The sequence below is a fragment of the Salvelinus sp. IW2-2015 genome, linkage group LG17, assembly GCF_002910315.2.
Source record: "Salvelinus sp. IW2-2015 linkage group LG17, ASM291031v2, whole genome shotgun sequence".
Classification (NCBI taxonomy): domain Eukaryota; kingdom Metazoa; phylum Chordata; class Actinopteri; order Salmoniformes; family Salmonidae; genus Salvelinus; species Salvelinus sp. IW2-2015.
This window is the reverse complement of record NC_036857.1, coordinates 32503548-32523973: the sequence shown is the minus strand read 5'-3', so window position 1 is coordinate 32523973 and position 20426 is coordinate 32503548. Positions and strand designations below refer to the sequence as shown.

Here is a 20426-nt window from a genome sequence, read left to right as displayed (position 1 = left end):
CAGTAGCTAAGATGGGGAGAAGTCTGTCTATAATAAAGCGCTGCTCTGCCTTCTTAACAACACCATCAACAAGGCAGGTCCTACAGGCCCTAGTTTTATCGCACCTGGACTACTGTTCAGTCGTGTCGTCATGTGCCACAAAGAGGGACTTAGGAAAATTACAATTGGCTCAGAACAGCCATGACTACATGGAACTCTGTTCCACGTCAGGTAACTGATGCAAGCAGTAGAATCAGATTTTAAAAACAAGTAAAAATACACCTTATTGAACAGTGGGGATTGTGAAGAGACACACACAAAGGTACAGACACACGCACTCTACACACATGTACATTGTAATATTGTTTTATGGTGGTATTATACATTTTGTATTGTATATACTGTATGTAGTGGTGGAATAATGTTATATGATGTACTATTTTATATTTTGTTTTATATGTGATGTAAGTGCCTTAATGTGTTTGGATCCCAGGAAGAGTAGCTGCTGCCTTGGCAGCTGTTAATGGGTATCCATAATAAATACAAATACAAAGTACATTTACTCTGAGAAACCAGTCTATGTGTGGTATTCTCAAATGTGTGGGCTACTGGCTTTAAAGGAGAGACTGCATGCAGCCTCACTACAAAACACTTAGGATCAAGTCTTGTTTAACATCTTTTCAATGAGGCCTATTTTGTCCCTTTGGTTAGTATCTTGGTTTGTATGCTGCTTAGGTTAAGAGCTAAGTTGGTTTTGATTTTGACACACACAAGTACACTACACACAAACGTATACACAAACACGGCGCATGCGCGTACACAAACACGCATGTATACACACACGTATACACACACACACACCATTGTCACATAGCCTGAACCTGGCATACTGCTTTGCGGGTAAAACCTTTAACATACCGTGGTGTACCCACTGACCACTGACCAGGACAGTGTATGTTCCATTCACACACAGTGACCACAGAGCCAGACAGTCATAAAACAGGCCCATACTCATATTTGTAATGTGTGTTGTATACAATCTTTCCCACACACACACACACACACACACTACCACCCTAGGGATCCAGCATCTTCCTGAAAGCCAGGGCCAACAGATCCACCCAGTGGGATTTACTGTAGCCAGTCCTGCTAAAAGTGTCTCTCTTGCCCAACTCCTGTCACCCACATAATAGGCTCAGGCACTAAGAATAGACATGTGTCATTTTAGCCAGAAAAAGAAAGAGCACCCACAGGTCTTTGGTTTCCAACAGTTATCAGAGTAGACAGAGGCGGCCTCCCGAGTGGTGCAGTGCTTGAGGCACTACAGATCCAGGTTCGATCCAGGGCTGTGTCGCAGCCGGCCGAGACCGGGAGACCCATGAGGCGACAAACAATTGGCCCAGCGTCGTCCGAGTTAGGGGAGGGTTTGGCTGGCCGGGATGTCCTTGTCCCATCACGCTCTAGCGACTCCTGTGGCGGACAGGGCGCATGCACACTGACACATCGACATGCGTACTGTGTTTCCTCCGACACATTGGTGCAGCTGGCTACCGTGAGCAGTGTGTCAAGAAGCAGTGCGGCTTGGCAGAGTCGTGTTTCGGGAGGACGCGTGGCTCTCGACCTTCGCTACGGGAATTGCAGCGATGGGACAAGACTGTAACTACCAATTGGATATCACGAAATTGGGGAGAAAAAAGACTAGACAGGCATCATGCCCATAGGTGGCACAAGGGCATCTTCTCCCTCAGATGTGTACTGTTTTTTAATTTGTCAGATATTAAATGAATTACTAAACATTTTAAGGGTTTTTAGCCCATGTTTTTCCAGCGGTACTTTGCAGGGGGGGCACACTAACTGGGCCAGGCAAAGAGTACCACCATCTCTTATTCTTCCTAGTAAGTGTTTCCTTCCAAGGTGCACCAAGGAGCAAAGATATGCGAGACAGGATGTTAGCTACTCTAGTGAGCGCAAACAGTATCGTCAGTGGAGGGGAGAGAGAGTGTAGAGTGACACACACACACAGTTTTTATTTTTTATTTTAGCTGCTGGTGATGGGCATGATTCGCAGGAGGTACGTTTTTAAATGAATTTGATCAAGCTATGTAGCCTATCGATTCCAACTTTATGAATAAATTATAATATAATGATAAATGTAATACTAGCCAACCTAGCATTTTTATGAAGTTGGCTTTATCCAGCTAGATAGGTTCCAAATCTACCAATCTCACAACTAGCTACCAAGCCATTTCAGGCTATGAATCAAGTTAAAGTAGCTTGTCTGACTATCTTAGCTGGCATGCCTGCTGGAAAGGTTGCTAAACTTTAGAGAATACTAAACTTGCTTTAATTCTTGGGTTATGAAACTATATACCAGTGCGGCAGTTGTACCAAACTCCTAAGGCATAAAAGTTCAAAAGAATAAATGTGCATCATTATTAGTTAAAATTACAATTGAACAGGTGAAGAGGTATGCTTAGATGACTATGCAGAAAAATATACATATCTTTGGCTCTAGATTGCAGGAAAAAGTAGTTTCAGGTGTTTTGGGGCCCCCATTCTCTTGTGAATTGGTGGTGGTTTCTGTCTACTTGATAGTTGTAGAGACTAGCAGGATCAGGTAGGTGTGTGCTTGTTTATTGCAGTTAATGCCTGACAGATTTACATAAAACATGAGTGTTTGTGTGTGTGCATGCATACGTGGGTGCATAAGTGTGAGAATGTATGTGCATGCGTTAGGAGTTTGCACATTTCTCCGTGTAGACCCTTGAAACCTATTTGTCTGTGTGCATGTGTGCGCAGTGCATGTGCATGAGTGTAGGTGTGTGTGGTGTGCACATACCAGTGAGTGTGTATGAGTGTGAATGGCTCTCTTCCATTGGGCCCCCTGCAGGCAACACACTACTGGAAGTCTACACTACAGCCTCATTGTGGCGAGGCAGGAAAGACAAAGAGAGGCGCACAGAACACGGAAAATCACTACCATTTACATTTTATGATACCTACGTGGAATGGTTTTACTCTGATTCATACTGGTTTTACAGTCATGTATATCCACGAATAAGGAATAGATTCAGAAATAGGTTGAGCATTATATTGATAAACTAAGTCAGTCTACTATTGCAAGTACAATAACCTTGTTATGGGCTACAGTATGTCTGGGAATGATGTATCCTGAATAATAATGTGTAAAAAGATATTCTGATGCTGGATCCCAATGCTCTGACTCAACAAATACACAAACACATGGCATATTCAGTTGGACACTGAATACAGCAGACAGTACTAAAGCGTTAGCTTTCACAGACAGCAAGTGTACATTACTGTGTCAACGGCAACTGTGTGTGGTTTGGTTTTACTATCCTTGTGGGGAGCAGAAGTCCTCACAAGGATAGTAAAACAAGGACAATTCTGACAAGTGGGGACATTTTGCCGGTCCCCATAAGGAGAAGGGCTATTTTAGGCTTAGGGGTTAGGTTTATGGTCAAAATTAGGGTTAGGGTGCGTGTGCGCGCGCGTGCGAGCGAGCGAGCGAGCGAGCGAGAGAGAGAGAGAGAGAGAGAGAGAGAGAGAGAGAGAGAGAGAGAGAGAGAGAGAGAGAGAGAGAGAGAGAGAGAGATGTGTCATATCTGCCATAAGAAGACAGAGACATGAACTGGGTGTGTTGGGAAAATAAACCATGAGTATGAATAAGTAGCTATGATCCATTGTGTGTGTGCATATAGAGAGGTGACCCAGGTAACACTGTAATTGATACCTCTCTCTCTCATAAGGTTTGTGAATACAGGCCTAGGAGTTCCACTGCAATGCGAGTGTTTTGCTCTCCATGGTGCTGAAATCCCCAATGCTGCCATGTAAACATACAGAATGCCCACCATCCATACAATAGTGTTATACATCTCTCTCTCCCTCTCTCTCACACACATACACAAATGCCCTGCATCCTACCACACACTCACAACAGTCCGGTGAGACAATGAATAGATCAATTAATTTCCCTTACAACCAAATTCCTTCTATCACTGTCATCTAATACAGCTATGTATTTAATTTACCATCTCTAGAGAGGGCCTGTGAGGATTGTTGTGTTCAATACTGCTCTACTGTAAGTGCTTATCAAGCTAACAGTTACTCTGAAAGGGCTTCCTCTACTCTCACTCGGTAATGATTCGATGATGGCACCCATTGAGTGGCTGGGAAGACTAACTCTTCTACCTCGTCCGCCTTGGGCTCATTGTTCTTTTTCAGTCCACCCCTCCCCCCTCCTTCTCTCCTTCTTTCTATTCCCTTGTGTTCCCAGCCCAGACAGTGTTTATTTGAGTAAGGAACTGGGAATTCCCTCTCCCTTGATCATCTATCTCTGACAGAATCGGCCACATCGTCAGAGTGGGAAACCCAGACTATAGATTGTGGGGAGAATCCTAACTTCCACTTAAGTCGAATTTTCACTAAGTAATGCATCGATTTCAATGGGATACTATAAGTGAACGATTGGCTGTAATACCAGCCAAAGCAAAGGGTGAGTGAGGCCCCTTAGTCTACAATGATTCTGTTCCTTGCTCCCCTTGATTAGAAAGGACTGGATAGTTGAAAGCAACCTCCTACCCAGCTGGATAGTGGGCTTTAATTGTACCATATGGCTTTCACCAAACCAAGGTTTTTGTTTCTGATTGGAAAATTACTAAGGAAAGGATACAAGGGAAAACACAATAGAAGGATACAAGAGCATGGTATTGGTATGTAGCCTCAAAAAAGGTGAGAAGTTGTTGATTGATGTTGATGAATACAGAAACTATCCAATAGAGCTCAGGTAACTTTACAACAAGCGTATTTACAGCAGATTCACACAGTCTATCCCTGTAATGTTGGCAAGATAGCAGGCAGGCCCAGGAGGGCAATAATACAGTATCTCTCTGGCTTTTCACACAGGCAGAGGCTGTCTCGTCCTCTGTTGTACAAGGGCCAAAACTAGAGCTTTCCTCTTATAGCTCTACTCTAGTGTAGCTTGGCCTCCTAAATTCCTGTCTTTAGCTCCATTATTTTCTCCCTTAACACTGAGGCCTATGCTTTGCTTGGGTCCTAGTTCCACCACGGTCTCAAAGGGCTGTCTGCTGACTGCTTTTCCACTCAGTCTGATTCCATCTGTGATTTTTCGGTGTTGCACAAGCTCAGGCAGGCGTGCCCGTTCTCCAACACATCAACACACACACATGCTCGTAAGTCGATGTATGCGTATAGACACATGCACGCACGCACATACACACCACACACACACCGTTCACACATTGTAAAATCCCTAATTTGCTTCGACTACCTCAGGGAATAAGCATAACCATGAGGCTTGTTGCTGCTGTGTTCCATTTTCATTAGTGGGGAAATACAGCGATCCCACAGTGAGCAGTGCTCGACAAGGCATACACTAACAGTTTGTCCCATTCACTTCACTTGCAGTTCTTGTATTTACAATATTGCAGTACCACATGCAGTGATGTTACAGTACAGGTTGAATGGTAAGAACATAGCGAGTTGGTGTCAGTGGGGACAGTATAACAGTAGTGGCAATACTTGTGTGACTGATGCTGGGCGGTACAGATGCTCCCGTGCACTCACTCTCATTTACCAAGTGTAGAGCTGAAGAGACACAGTCACTCACTTTGAGAGTAGCAGCTCCATTTACAACCAACTGATGAAATACATGTTCATGGATCAAGTGTACAAGTCGTGGCCCACATCTCTCAATAAGTCTTTTAACCTGCATGGGATTACTTGGATAAATAAACAATATATAAACTAATATTTGTATGCATTTTTTTTTTGTATTTCTTAGTAGTTCCTCTGTGATATTTCTCAAGCTAAAAGTGCTTCTGTTGTCCTCTATGGAGAACATGAGTGGCTCAAGAGGAAAATGAGCAGAGCTCTTGTCGCAACAAACAGGTGGCCTTAACTGGCATCCCAATCTTGGCAGGCTGAGATGAATGAGTCGTGAGCTGACAGCGTTGTGAATTACAGCTCTAGTTCCATAATAGAAATGGGTTTAAAGGGCTAGTTCACCCAAAGTCCATTATTGATAACCCAACAATCGTTATACAGTATCTAAATGAGGTGGGAAGAGAAGCTCGGAGAAGGGCCTCTCTCCCACCCTGTAGTGGCCGTGCTCTTTTTAGCAGCCAGTTAGCAACAAAAGTGATGACTCATATCCTGCCCGCTTGGTCTCATGATATAACATAGTAAACGTAAATCCGGGACACTCAAATTAGTATGATATGTTACATTCGCTATGGTTACATCAGACAGAAGACCACTGTCTAAGGCACTGCATCGCAGTGCTAGCTGTGCCACTAGAGATTCTGGGTTAGAGTCCAGGCTCTGTCGCAGCCGGCCGCGACCGGGAGACCCATGGGGCGGCGCACAATTGGACCAGCGTCGTCCGGGTTAGGGGAGGGTTTGGCCGGCAGGGATGTCCTTGTCCCATCGCGCACTAGCCACTCCTGCGCAGTGCACACTGACACGGTCGCCAGGTGCACGGTGTTTCCTCTATCACATTGGTGCGGCTGGCTTCCAAGTTAAGTGGGCACTGTGTCAAGAAGCAGTGCGGTTTGGTTGGGTTGTGTTTCGGAGGACGCACGGCTCTCGACCTTCGCCTCTTCCAACTGTACGGGAGTTGCAGTGATGAGACAAGACTGTAACTACCAATTGGGGAGACATCCCTAACCTTAACCTTAACTCCAAACCCCTAGCCTAGCTAACATTAGCCACCTAGTTAAGGTTAGCCACAACAAATTGGAATTCGTAACATATCATACGGAATGGATGCTGGACATCCACAAATGAATACATAGTACCATACAAAACGTAGCCTATCATACTAATTGGCGTGTCACAGATTTACATTTACTATGTTACGTCTACCCGAGTCCAAGTTTATCCTGCTTCTGACTCGTCAATTACCCTGACATTGCATGCAGCGAGAGTGTGGGACACCCAGCAGAGCTAGGTGCAGAGGTAGGCTTCAAGACCAGGGTTACTGTGACACACTGAAGCAGCAGGTGAGATAGACAGCCAGAGAGAGAGAGAAGGAATGAGTGAAAAATGTAGATGTGGGGAGGTGGTCAGAGAGAAATTTAAACTGAGGGGCTGGAAACTGAGATGTGAATATCTGTTTAAATGTGGTTTACAGATCAGATATAAATAGTAAAACAGTAAATACAGACTCACAGCTAGAGCAAGAACAAACACAGAAACCCAAGTAGGCCTTCGATCAAGCCTGAAATGAACTAGTTGCATGTGAGGTGAGATGGTATGAATGATACTGACAGAAAACAGTGGTAGGCCTATCACCTCATGAAAATGTAGAATGTCACTAATACTGAGTAATATACAGTGACTTCAGAAAGTATTCATAACCCTTGACTTATTCCACATTTTGTTGTGTTACAGCCTGAATTCAAACTATAATTGTTTTCTCACCCATCTACACATAATACCCCATAATGACAAAGTGAAAACATGTTTTTAGAAAATGTTGCACATTTATTGAAAATGAAATGCAGAAATATTCAACTTAAGTATTCACAGCCATTTATTATGACACTCCAAATTGAGCTCAGGTGCACCCAATTTCCTTTAGTCATCCTTTCTGATTGGAGTCCACCTGTGGCCAATTCAATTGTTTGGACATGATTTATAAAGAAACACACCTGTCTATATAAGGTCCTACAGTTGATAATGCATGTCAGAGCAGAAACTATACCATGAAGTCCAAGGAACTGTCTGTAGAATTGTAATGAGGCATATATCTGGGGAAGGGTATAAAACAATTTCTACGGTGTTAAAATTTCGAAGAGCAGTGGTCTCCATCATTGGGAAACGGTAAAAATATAGAACTACACAGACTCTGCCTAGAGCTGGCCGTCCGACCAAACTGAGCAACTGCACAAGAAGGACCTTGGTCAGGGAGGTGACCAAGAACCCAATGACCACTCAGAACCACAGCGTTCCTTGACTGAGATGGAAGAACCTGCCAGAAGTACAACAGTCTCTACAGCACTTCACCAATCTCTGCTTTTTGGGAGAGCGGCCAGACGGAAGCCACTCCTGAAAAAAAAGCACATGACAGCACAGCTGAACTTTGCAAAAAGGCACGTGAAAGACTTTGATCATAAGGCAAAAGATTACGTTGTCTAATGATGCAAGAAATGTAACTCTTTGTTTTGAATGCAAAGTATATATCTGGAGAAAACCAGGCAGGAACTGGGAGACTGGTAAGGATAGAGGGAACAATGAATGGAGCCAAATACAGGGAAATCCTTGATGATAACCTGCTTCAGAGTGCAAACAACCTTAGCCTGGGGGGAAGATTTACGTTCCAACAGGACAATGACCCCAAGCATATAGCCAAAGCAATGCTGGAATGGCTTCAGAACAAGAATGTGAAAGTCCTTGAGGCTGCTGATTATCCCGCACACCTGTCACCATTGTCTCGCGCACCTGCGCCTGATGACACTCACCTGGACTCCATCACCTCCTTGATTATCTTCCCTGTATCTGTCACTCCCCTAGGTTCTTTCCTCAGGTGTTATTGACTCTGTTTTCATGTCGGTGCCTTGTTTGTGTTTTGTGTTTCATGTTTATTTTATTTATTAAAACACTCACTCCCTGAACTTTCTTCCTGACTCTCAGCGCACACGTTACACCCAGCCAAAGCCCAGACTTGAATCCCAATGAAAATCTGTGGAATGACTTGAAGATTGCTGTTCCCCATATAACTTATTAAAGAGCTTGAGAAAATCTACAAAGAATAATGGGAGAAAATCCCCATAAATCCAGATGTGCAAAGCTAATACAGACATACCCATGATGACTCAAAGCTGTAATCGCCACCAAAAGTGCTTCTACAAAGTATTGCCTCAGGGGTGTGAATACTTAGGATAAATGAGATAGTTCTGTATTTCATTTGGAAAATTGTCTAAACATGTTTTCACTTTGTCATTTTGGGGTATTGTGTGTAGATGGTTGAGAAAGAAAATCTTTTAGGCAAAAAATTTTTTTGGGGGGGGGAATAAGTCAAGGGGTATGAATACTTTCTGAAGGCACTGTGTATGTATAAATACACTAAACACAAATATAAAAGCAACATGTAATGTTTTGGTCGACATGTTTCATGAGCTGAAATAAAAGATCCCAGACATTTTCCAAACGCACAAGAAGCTTATTTCTCTCACATTTTGTGCACAAATTTGTTTACATCCCTGTTAGTGACCATTTCTCCTTTGCCAAGATAATCCATCCACCTGACAGGTGTGGCATGTCAAGAAGCTGATCATTACACATGTGCACCTTGTGCTGGGGACAATAAAAGGCCACTCTAAAATGTGCAGTTTTGTCACACAACCCAATGCAAAAGATGTCAAAAATGTTGAGGGAGTGTGCAATTAGCATGCTGAAATATCCACCAGATATGTTGCCAGAGAATTGAATTGAAGCTGCCCCCAACGCCATTTTAGAGAATTTGGCAGTACGTCCAACCGGCCTCACAACCGTGTGTGGGTGAGCGGTTTGCTGATGTCAACATTGTAAACAGAGTGCCCCATGGTGGCGGTAGGGTTATAGTACAGGCAGGCATAAGCTACGGACAATGAACACAATTGCATTTTATCGATGGCAACTTGAATGCACAGAGATACCATGACGAGATCCTGAGGCCCATTGTCATGCCATTCATCCGCTGCCATCACCTAATGTTTCAGCATGATAATGCACAGCCCCATTTTGCAAGGAACTATACACAATTCCTGGAAGCTGAAAATGTCCCACTTCTTCCATGGCCTGCATACTCACTGGACACGTCACCCATTGAACATGTGGATGCTCTGGATCGACGTGCATGACAGTATGTTCCAGTTCCCACCAATATCCAGCAACTTTGCACAGTCATTGAAGAGGAATGAGACAACATTCCACAGGCCCCAATTAACTCTATGCGAAGAAGATGTGTCGTACTGCACGAGGCAAATGGTGGTCACACCAGATACTGACTGGTTCTCTGATCCAAGCCACTACCTTTTTTTTAAGGTATCTGTACTGTAACCAACATATGCTTGTCTGTATTCCCAGTCACGTGAAATCTATAGAGTAGGGCCTAATGAATCTATTTAAATTGACTGATTTCCTTACATGACCTGAAATCTTTGAAATTGTTGCGTTTTTATTTTTGTTCAGTGTTTCATCAAGCAGGTGTCCACATACTTTCGGTCTTGTAGTATACAGTGCATTCGGGAAAGAATTCAGACCCCTTGACCTTTTCCACATTTTGTTACTTTACAGCCTTATTCCAAAATGGATTAAATTGTTTTTCCCCCCTCAGCAATCTACAGACAATACCCTATAATGACAAAGCAAAAAAAGGTTTTTAGAGATGTTATTAATGTATTAATAAAAATGTATTAAATATATTTAACAACCTCTCTTTTGTATGGTCTGAGATCCCCAAAGATTGGAAAGCTGCCGCGGTCATCCTCCTCTTCAAAGGGGGAGACACTCTAGACCCAAACTGCTACAGATCTATATCTATTCTACCCTGCCTTTCTAAGGTCTTCGAAACCCAAGTTATCAAACAGATTACCGACCATTTCGAATCCCACTGTACCTTCTCCGCTATGCAATCTGGTTTCAGAGCTGGTCATGGGTTCGCCTCAGCCACGCTCAAGGTCCTAAAAGACAAAACCGATCCTAAATCAGCACTCCTACTTTGAGATGCTTGATACGGCCCTAGCTCTTTTAGCAGAAAAGCTGGTATCAATAGGAAGTGGCATTAGGAAAATGCCTCAGATCCGAGGCCCATGGTGAAGACCTCACTGGACAAGATGGGACAGCAGCAGTGAGAAAATGTCTTACAGTTGGAAAGGAATCCTGCCACCAGCCTGGACCTGTAGTCAGGAGCACTGAACTAGAAGTAGTCATGATGTGCTCAGTGCTGTCAGTCAAGTCATGCAGACAATGGACTGGAAGTTGTAGAAGCCTAGCATGTCTGTCTTTTCAACTGCGCTTGAAGGTGCTTTCAATTACTATCGTTCTGAGTAACCGGCTTGAGACTTCTAGGCATGTTTATCAATAACCCCAGGCATCTGTGGCACTTGAAATACTGTCATATATTAGCTTCATTCAGGTCATTTCCATGTTTCCACCACATGCTGAGCATATTTTTTGTTAAAAATATGGTTGGAATGTGGTAGGCCTATTATGAACACGAGTTGAATGAACCAATCATTTGACTTAGCTACCCTCTCATTTGACATGTCTGTGAAAGAGACTTCGTACAACTTAATAATGATATGAATTAAAGTTACTTTAAAACGTGCATTGCGGTCAAAGTTCGATCAGATTGAAGCCTGACTTATATTATAAAGTCTCACGTTTGAGCTTTGTGCTCATTCTTGTCATATACAGTGCATTCGGAAAGTATTCAGACCCGTTTGACTTTTTCCATATTTTGTTAATGTAACAGCCTTATTTTAAAGTTGATTAAATACAAATTTTCCTCATCAATCTACACACAATACCCTATAATGACAAAGCAAAAACAGGTTTTTAGAAATGTTTGCAAATGTATTAAAAATAAAAAACAGAAATACCTTATTTACATAAGCATCCTGTTACCATTGATCATCCTTGGAATGTTTCTACAACTTGATTGGAGTCCACTTGTGGTAAATTCAATTGATTGGACATGATTTGGAAAGGCACACACCTGTCTATATAAGGTCCCACAGTTGACAGTTAGGGCTGTTGCGGTGACCATATTACCACCACACCGGCGGTCACGAGTCATGAAGGCAGTCAAATTCCACATGACTGTTTAGTCATGGTAATTAGACTTCTCCAAGCTCTGATGCTGCTGATGGGCATTAGTAGCCTACCAAACGTGCTAACTTCTGCCTGGTACTCAGCACTCCATTGTCCCTCTAATCACTCTGAAATCAATGCAAATGTTTTTGAGAAACTAAAACACTTAATGAGAGCCCAGAAAACCTCTACGAAAAAGAGATGGATCCCATCACTTGTGAATTAAATATTATCACTTGTGAATGATGCCCAGCATACAAAACTGCCCTCAGGGAGAAAGGCACAACGCAGCCACTGGCCGCAAAAGGCATGGATTTTTTTAGGGTTCAATGCAGCCACAAAGGGGATGCCGCTGTGAAATTTTAGTCATTATCAAGTGATTGTCAAATTGTGAATGAGAGACTAATGAAGTGTGTACAGCCTGCGCAAAAAACAAAGCAGGGATCAGGCCTTTCAAGCAACTTTTTTCAAATCATCTTACAGCCTTAATATATATTACGTCAAAACATATAGCCCAACGTTTTGTAGAAAACCTAAAGTTACAATAATAACTCTAAATTAAGCATATAGGAGAACCTATTTCTTTTTTAATCCCTCAACACAGAATAGCTGCCCGCATGTGCTCTCAAATTAACATAATGCCACGGAATTCTAAGAAAATCTTGTCTGCTAAATTAACTAGTATAGCCCACAGCCATTTGGCATAGCCAGATCAGGACCTGACATAAGGACAACTCAGAGTGTGCTATTCTGCTATAGACTACATTTTCTTCATATCATGCTTCTTTAGACCTGTCTAAAATAAATAATGGATTTATTGTGAAGGTGTAGGCTGTATTACATGGATTTATTAGACTTTTAAAATGTAGATGTTCCAAAGGTCTGCATCAGTGGCTTGTAGGCTATGTGTGGAAGCCAGGAGATGCTAAATGTGTTTGGTAATTAACGGTCAATTACTGTGAGACCGACAGTTATTTGCTTGACAATTACCGGCTCACAAAATTTCTTGACCTCCACAGCCCTATTGACAGTGCATGTCAGAGCAAAAACCAAGCCATGAGGTCGAAGGAATTGTCCATAGAGCTCCGAGACAGGACTGTGTTGAGGCACAGATCTGGGAAAGGGAGGTGACCAAGAGCCCGATGGTCATTCTGACAGAGCTCCAGAATTCCTCTGTGGAGATGGGAGAACCTTCCAGAAGGACAACCATCTTTGCAGCACTCCACCAATCAGGCATTTTTGGTTGAGTGGCCAGACGGAAGCCACTCCTCAGTAAAAGGCACATGACAGCCCGCTTGAATGACTCTCGAACGATGAGAAACAAGATTCTCTGGTCTGGAGGAAACCTGGCACTGTCCCTACGGTGAAGCATGGTGGTGGCAGCATCATGCTGTGGGGATGTTTTTCAGTGGCAGGGACTGGGAGACTAGTCAGCATCGAGGGAAAATGAACAGAGCAAAGTACAGAGAGATCGTTGATGAAAACCTGCTCCAGAGCGCTCAGGACCTCAGACTGGGGTAAAAGGTTCAGCTTCCAACGGACAACGACCCTAAGCACACAGACAAGACAACGCAGGAGTGGCTTCGGAACAAGTCTCTGAATGTCCTTGAGTGGCCCAGCCAGAGCCCGGTCTTGAACCCGATCAAAAATCTCTGGAGAGACCTGAAAATTGCTGTTCAGTGACACTTCCCATCCAACCCGACAGAGCTTGAGAGGATATACAGAAAACAATGGGAGAAACTCCCCAAATACAGGTGTGCCAAGCTTGTAGCGTCATACCCAAGAAAACATGAGGCTGTAATCGCTGCCAAAGGTACTTCAGCAAAGTATAGAGTAAAGGGTCTGAATACTTATGTAAATGTGATATTTCAGTTGTTTAGCAAAAAAAAAAAAAACTTTATTTTTATAGTATTTTTTTTAAAATGTATTTTATTTCACCTTTATTTAACCAGATAGGCTAGTTGAGAACAAGTTCTCATTTGCAACTGCGACCTGGCCAAGATAAAGCATAGCAATTCGACACATACAACAACACAGAGTTACACATGAAATAAACAAAACATCCAGTCAATAATACAGTAGAAAAATAAGTCTATATACAATGTGAGCAAATGAGGTGAGATAAGGGAGGTGAAGGCAAAAAAAGGCCATGGTGGCGTATACAATATATCAAGTAAAACACTGGAATGGTAGATTTGCAGTGGAAGAATGTGCAAAGTAGAAATAGAAATAATGGGGTGCAAAGGGGCTAAATAAATAAATACAGTAGGGGAAGAGGTAGTTGTTTGGGCTAAATTATAGATAGGCTATGTACAGGTGCAGTAATCTGTGAGCTGCTCTGACAGCTGGTGCTTAAAGCTAGTGAGGGAGATAAGTGTTTCCAGCTTCAGAGATTTTTGCAGTTCGTTCCAGTCATTGGCAGCAGAGAACTGGAAGGAAAGACGACCAAAGGAGGAATTGGCTTTGGGGGTGACCAGTGAGATATACCTGCTGGAGCGCGTGCTACGAGTGGGTGCTGCTATGGTGACCAGTGAGCTGAGATAAGGCGGGGCTTTACCTAGCAGAGACTTGTAGATAACCTGTAGCCAGTGGGTTGGCGACGAGATTGAAGCGAGGGCCAACCATCGAGTGCGTACAGGTCGCATTGGTGGGTAGTGTATGGGGCTTTAGTGACAAAACGGATGGCACTGTGATAGACAGCATCCAGTTTGTTGAGTAGAGTGTTGGAGGCTATTTTATAGATGACATCACCGAAGTCGAGGATCGGTAGGATGGTCAGTTTAACGAGGGTATGTTTGGCAGCATGAGTGAAGGATGCTTTGTTGCGATATAGGAAGCCGATTCTAGATTTAATTTTGGATTGGAGATGCTTAATGTGAGTCTGGAAGGAGAGTTTACAGTCTAACCAGACACCTAGGTATTTGTAGTTGTCCACGTATTCTAAGTCAGAGCCGTCCAGAGTAGTGATGCTGGACGGGCGAGCAGGTGCGGGCAGTGATCGGTTGAAGAGCATGCATTTAGTTTTACTTGCGTTTAAGAGCAGTTGGGGGCCACAGAAGGAGAGTTGTATGGCATTGAAGCTCGTCTGGAGGTTAGTTAACACAGTGTCCAAAGAGGGGCCAGAAGTATACAGAATGGTGTCGTCTGCGTAGAGGTGTATCAGAAAATCACCAGCAGCAAGAGCAACATCACTGATGTATACAGAGAAGAGAGTCGGCCCGAGGATTGAACCCTGTGGCACCCCCATAGAGACTGCCAGAGGTCCGGACAACAGGCTCTCCGATTTGACACACTGAACTCTATCAGAGAAGTAGTTGGTGAACCAGGCGAGGCAATCATTTGAGAAACCAAGGCTGTCGAGTCTGCCAATAAGAATGTGGTGATTGACAGAGTCGAAAGCCTTGGCCAGGTCGATGAATACGGCTGCGCAGTAATGTCTCTTATCGATGGCGGTTATGATGTCTTTTAGATCACAAAGAATAGGATCACATGGACAGGGGGGACCTGATCCTAGATCAGCACTCTTACTCTGAGACTCTTGATACATACGGTGTCTTCCTTTATTTGGTGCCCTGGTGCTCAGGAGCAGGAGGCAGAGAAGAACTCAGTCAGGTCGGGGAAGAGGAGGCACATAGGCACACATTTGCTCAGCCCACAAATGAAAGATAAAATCATCTGCTATTGTCAGTATTTTTTAAACTCGTGCCAATAGCTTTCAGTTGACACTGGCCCGGACTGCTGGCAAATTTACCTGAATGTCGAAACCCTGTGTGTGCAGTGTGTGTAGCCATTAGCAATGTTAATGATAGCCTAAACATCTGCGGGTAGATGGAAAGGCAAATAAAAGGTAACTACAAAGTAGCCTATGCCTACCTGGCAGAATCATGATTATTCGCATCAATCCAGTGGTCATTTGTTTTGAAAACTCCCATCACAACTGCGCGACACTGCTAGACAAACACAACTTATGCTGGTGCTTACCTGACTTAAAGGCCAACTACAGAAAAAAATCTAAATTTCTCAGATTTTTCCCAGACCCCAAAAATTGTCCCCAGATGTGGTTTAAGCATTGTTGTGGACTTAGAACATCCAATGTTGCTTATTTAAAATATGGCTAGTCATTATTAGCCTTGTTCTGTATGGAATGCGGTTATATTATGGGACACAGGCCAGGTCATTATAAATTATTTAAAATATTGGTGTGACCAAATCATGTGCTGGTGCCACTAACTGAAAAAGTTAGTGTAGAGCCCTGCATTACCGTGTCAAACATAGGTTTGTTCACAACAATGGCTAGTATTACATATACATTCCAATTGGAATATAAGACCCTGCAGTGTTTTCCCTAAAGGTCTTTAAGCGGGGTGCAAACCCCCCCAAAGTAACATCCTGTCCTGGCAACAACACCTCAGACTAATATTTGTTTTTTAAACCTTTCATACAACCCATAGTACTTTACATACAAAACAGCCCTTGAAATAATACAAACTTAGTGATACAGTGCATTGCCCCAACAAGCATGGAGGGTAAAATTGCCTTGAACGTTCTACAACTAATATTCTCTCTCTCTCTCTTTCTCTCTCTCTCCAGTGTCAGTCTCTGCAGCTGCAAAGGCCACTGTGTAAAAGTCTTAGTAATCCTTTGGCAAAGACTGTGAGCCGCGACACTCACACAGTGATGATACACTGAGGACGGACAATGTGTACTTTGGGTCACCAGACACTGCTATTGCTCTCTTGAATGACACAGAACTGTATTTACGGGATAGTCCATTAGCAGTGCCCTGTGAATGGGTGCAGGCTACATGTGTAGGCACATTCAAGTATAAGACACGGTTATCATAGCCACTGCTTCAATCATTATTGTACAGTGCCTTCAGAAGGTATTCAAACCCCTTGACTTTTTACACATTTTGTTGAGTTACAACCTGAATTTAAAATTGATAAAATTGAGATGTTTTGTCACTGGCCTACTACACACAATACCCCATAATGTCAAAGTGGAATTATATATTTTGAAAATGTTTACAAATTATATAAAAAGAAGTTGGGACGGTTTCCAATGCCTCGCAAAGAAGGGCACGTATTGGTAAATGAGTTTTTTTTAAACAGACATTGAATATCCCTTTGAGCATGGTGAAGTTATTAATTACACTTTGGATGGTGTATCAATACACCCAGTCACTACAAAGATACAGGCGTCCTTCCTAACTCAGTTGCCGGAAAGGAAGGAAATCGCTCAGGGATTTCACCATGGGGGCAATGGTGAGTTTAAAACAGTTAAAGAGTGGAATGGCTGTGATAGGAGAAAACTGAGGATGGGTCAACAACATTGTAGTTACTCCACAATAATAACCTAATTGACAGAGTGAAAAAAAAGGAAACCTGAACAGAATAAAAATATTCCATCCTGTTGCAACAAGGCACTAAAGTAATAGGCAAAAAATGTGTCAAAGAAATTTACTTTTTGTCCTGAATACCAAGTGTTATGTTTGGGGCAAATCCAATATAACATATTTCTGAGCACCACTCTCCATATTTTCAAGCATAGTGGTGGCTGTATCATGTTATGGGTATGCTTGTAATCGTTAAGGCCTGGGGAGTTTTCAGGATAAAAAAGAAATGGAGCACAGGCAAAATCCTAGAGAAAAACCTGGTTCAATCTGCTTTCCACCAGACACTGGGAGATGAATTCACCTTTCAGCAGGACAATAACCTAAAACACAAGGGCCAAATCTACACTGGAGTTGCTTACCAATGTTCCTGAGTGGCCGAGTTACAGTTTTTGACTTAAATCTACTTAAAAATATATGGCAAGACCTGAAAATAGTTATCTAGCAATGATCAACAACCAATTTGACAGAGCTTGAAGAATTGTGAAAAAATTGGGGCAAATGTTGCACAATCCAGGTGTGAAAAGCTCTTCGAGACTTACCCAGAAAGACTCACAACTGTACTCACTGCCAAAGGCGCTTCTACAAAGTATTGACTCAGGGGTGTGAATACTTATGTAAATGAGATATTTCTGTAATTTATTTTTGAATAAATTATGGGGTATTGTGGGGTATTGTGTGTTATGGGGTATTGTGTGTAGATGGATGGGAAAAATAATCACTTTAACCCATTTTGAATTCAGGCTGTAACACAACTAAATGTGGAATAAGTCAAGGAGTATGAATACTTTCTGAAGGCACTGTAGCGGTCTTTTTTTAACCTTTATTTAACTCGGAAAGTCAGTTAAGAACAAATTCTTATTTACAATGACGGCCTAGGAACAGTGGGTTAACTGCCTTGTTCAGGGGCAGAACGACAAATGTATACCTTGTCAGCGCGGGGATTTGATCTAGCAACCTTTCAGTTACTGGCCCAAGGCTCTAACCACTAGGCTACCTGTTAACTTGTACTTGTGTGCGCGTGTGTATGTGTGTGGGGGGGGGGGGGGGGGCATGCGTGGGTTCGTGCGTGTGTTAGAAAAGGAGAGGGAACAGTAAAAGGTCAAGAACCCACTCAATTTAGCCATAAATATGCCATAAACATACTGTCTTCTTAAACAGATACAGCCTGGCACCAATACTTAATAGCTGTCCAATAAAATACTTTATTAAACTGTTTAAAAAATATATTATAACAAAATGCCATTAAGCTTGCAGACTATGCCTAAAAGCACTTGAGAATAAAAATGCTTGGTTGGTAAATAACATGCTTCTAGGCAGGGAGGGCCTGTTTATTTATCTTAAAGGGGAATAGCCTATGATTGCTCTAGGTGCTCTGTGCACACCTGCATGGTCCACACCATAGGGAATTGATGTTCTTCTATATGTAGGGCAGCACTGACGTCGAAGTCTTTGATCCTATACATCACGTGGAACGCTGGGCCATTGATCATAGGACTGTTTGATCAGCTCAACCTCAACATGGGATCCAATTGATGCTGCCAAGCGCAGTGGCCGAGTCGGGATAGGCAAGGGTCCATTGAATGAAGGTCCAATATAAGCTACCACCGAAACCGAGGCTTATGCAGAACGAAATTGCTCAAATAATCATTATAAATGTGTCTGCTCAATGTCAGTGTCTGTGCGCTCAATGTAACATTGAATCCTAATATAACCTAGCGACGCAAAAATGTGTCTAGACATTTCGCCTAAAATGATGGACCACACAATGAGCTTCCTTCACTGTAGCCTGTCATCTTTGCGTCCAATCTTATTGGGCCTATATATAAATATATTCAAATTGATGCAATGATGTCTGAAATATTATGGGTTTGTGTACAATAGGCTTTGCATTATAGGCTCAAGTTAATTTATAATCTTCACATTTACTGCAAAACTACATAGTATTTCACGAACAAACAGCTTATTTTGGGAGAGCATCCATTAATTTAAATAGAACTGGAGGAAAATGGCAAACGCGTCATTATATTTTCCTACCAATTGTCGGCGAATCTCTGTTTTTATTGTATTTTCTGTCAAATGGAAGCATGGAGTGCTTATTATTCTGATATGGTCCTCAAATCCCATTTAGCAATTGGGGATGGCTTTAGGAGACTACTGTAGCCTATCGCCAAAACGATGATAATAAAACGCCAATACCATAGCCTATAACGTTTGAATATCCAGACAAAAAAAAACATGTCTCTTACCTGTGCTGTGCACTAGATCGATGCCGGACTCTGTGAGTAGGTTTGGGTCACTTTGAGATCTGCCTCTATGCAGAAGACAGACATCTATTCCATTTCCATCGGATGTAGCCATTGGGGATAGAGCACATGAATAAAATAAAATATTCAAAACCCTACCAGAGGCAGGCAAGGTCAGAAGTAAGCAGCAGTAGTGCAGATATAATTCGTTCTGACAACAGCCGCTTTGAGCATCTAATGGGGAGCCATGGGTGCTGAGCAGAAATTCCTAGTATGTTGGAGCCACTGACGTATAATAAGAACGGTTGAAGCGCGCGTGTGTGTCTGTGCGCGCTCGTGTGGACGTGGGAGGGGTGATACGGATGTGCCGGTTTATATGTCACTACTGCCTGATTTTTCCTCGCAACATTGTAGCCGGCGACCCAAATTTAGGCCAGGCTGCCTACTTACACAATCTGAATTTATTAATGTAGCCTACTGATTTATGATGCTGGTTTGGTCTATATGAATGGTGATGAGGTTGTATAGAGCAGAACATCAACACGTGGTGAAATTGGTTCATTGAATAAATCTCAGGGATTCAGAGACAACAGCTGCATAGGCCTAGTGGTATTGGCTGAAGGGAGATCAGTAGGCCTATTGATATAGTAGAGAGCGTAATAGACAGAAATGAACAGAAATGTCAAACATTGGCTTTAATACCATGAGAAACGACAATGTAGCCTAAGCCTCCTGCTCAACGACTGTACCTGTACATGAAAAACACATATATTACTATATTATATTCCAAATGTAAATATGTTAGGTTCAATTGACCAAACAATTAATAATACTTGAAAATGTATGTATGGTAGACCTTATGCGCATATTTTGCGCCTTGATGATTGTCCATTGGAAGTCCTTTCATCCTATTGGTCAACCCTGCTATGACGCGCCGATGAGGAAGTAGTTGCCGTTGCAGAGATTTTGGA

The 20426-nt window shown here is 42.7% G+C and overlaps 1 protein-coding gene across 1 annotated transcript in view; it reads right to left on the bottom strand.

Annotated features, from left to right (window-relative positions):
- phactr3a (phosphatase and actin regulator 3a) overlaps positions 1 to 20195 on the bottom strand; it is a 54403-nt gene extending 34208 nt beyond the window's left edge. Inside the window, exon 1 of the mRNA XM_024006596.2 lies at positions 19459 to 20195. Within this exon, the coding sequence (XP_023862364.1) occupies positions 19459 to 19570 (112 nt within the window). The 5' untranslated portion in view covers positions 19571 to 20195. The remainder of the gene's footprint in view (positions 1 to 19458) is intronic.
- Between the last annotated feature and the right edge of the window lie 231 nt (positions 20196 to 20426).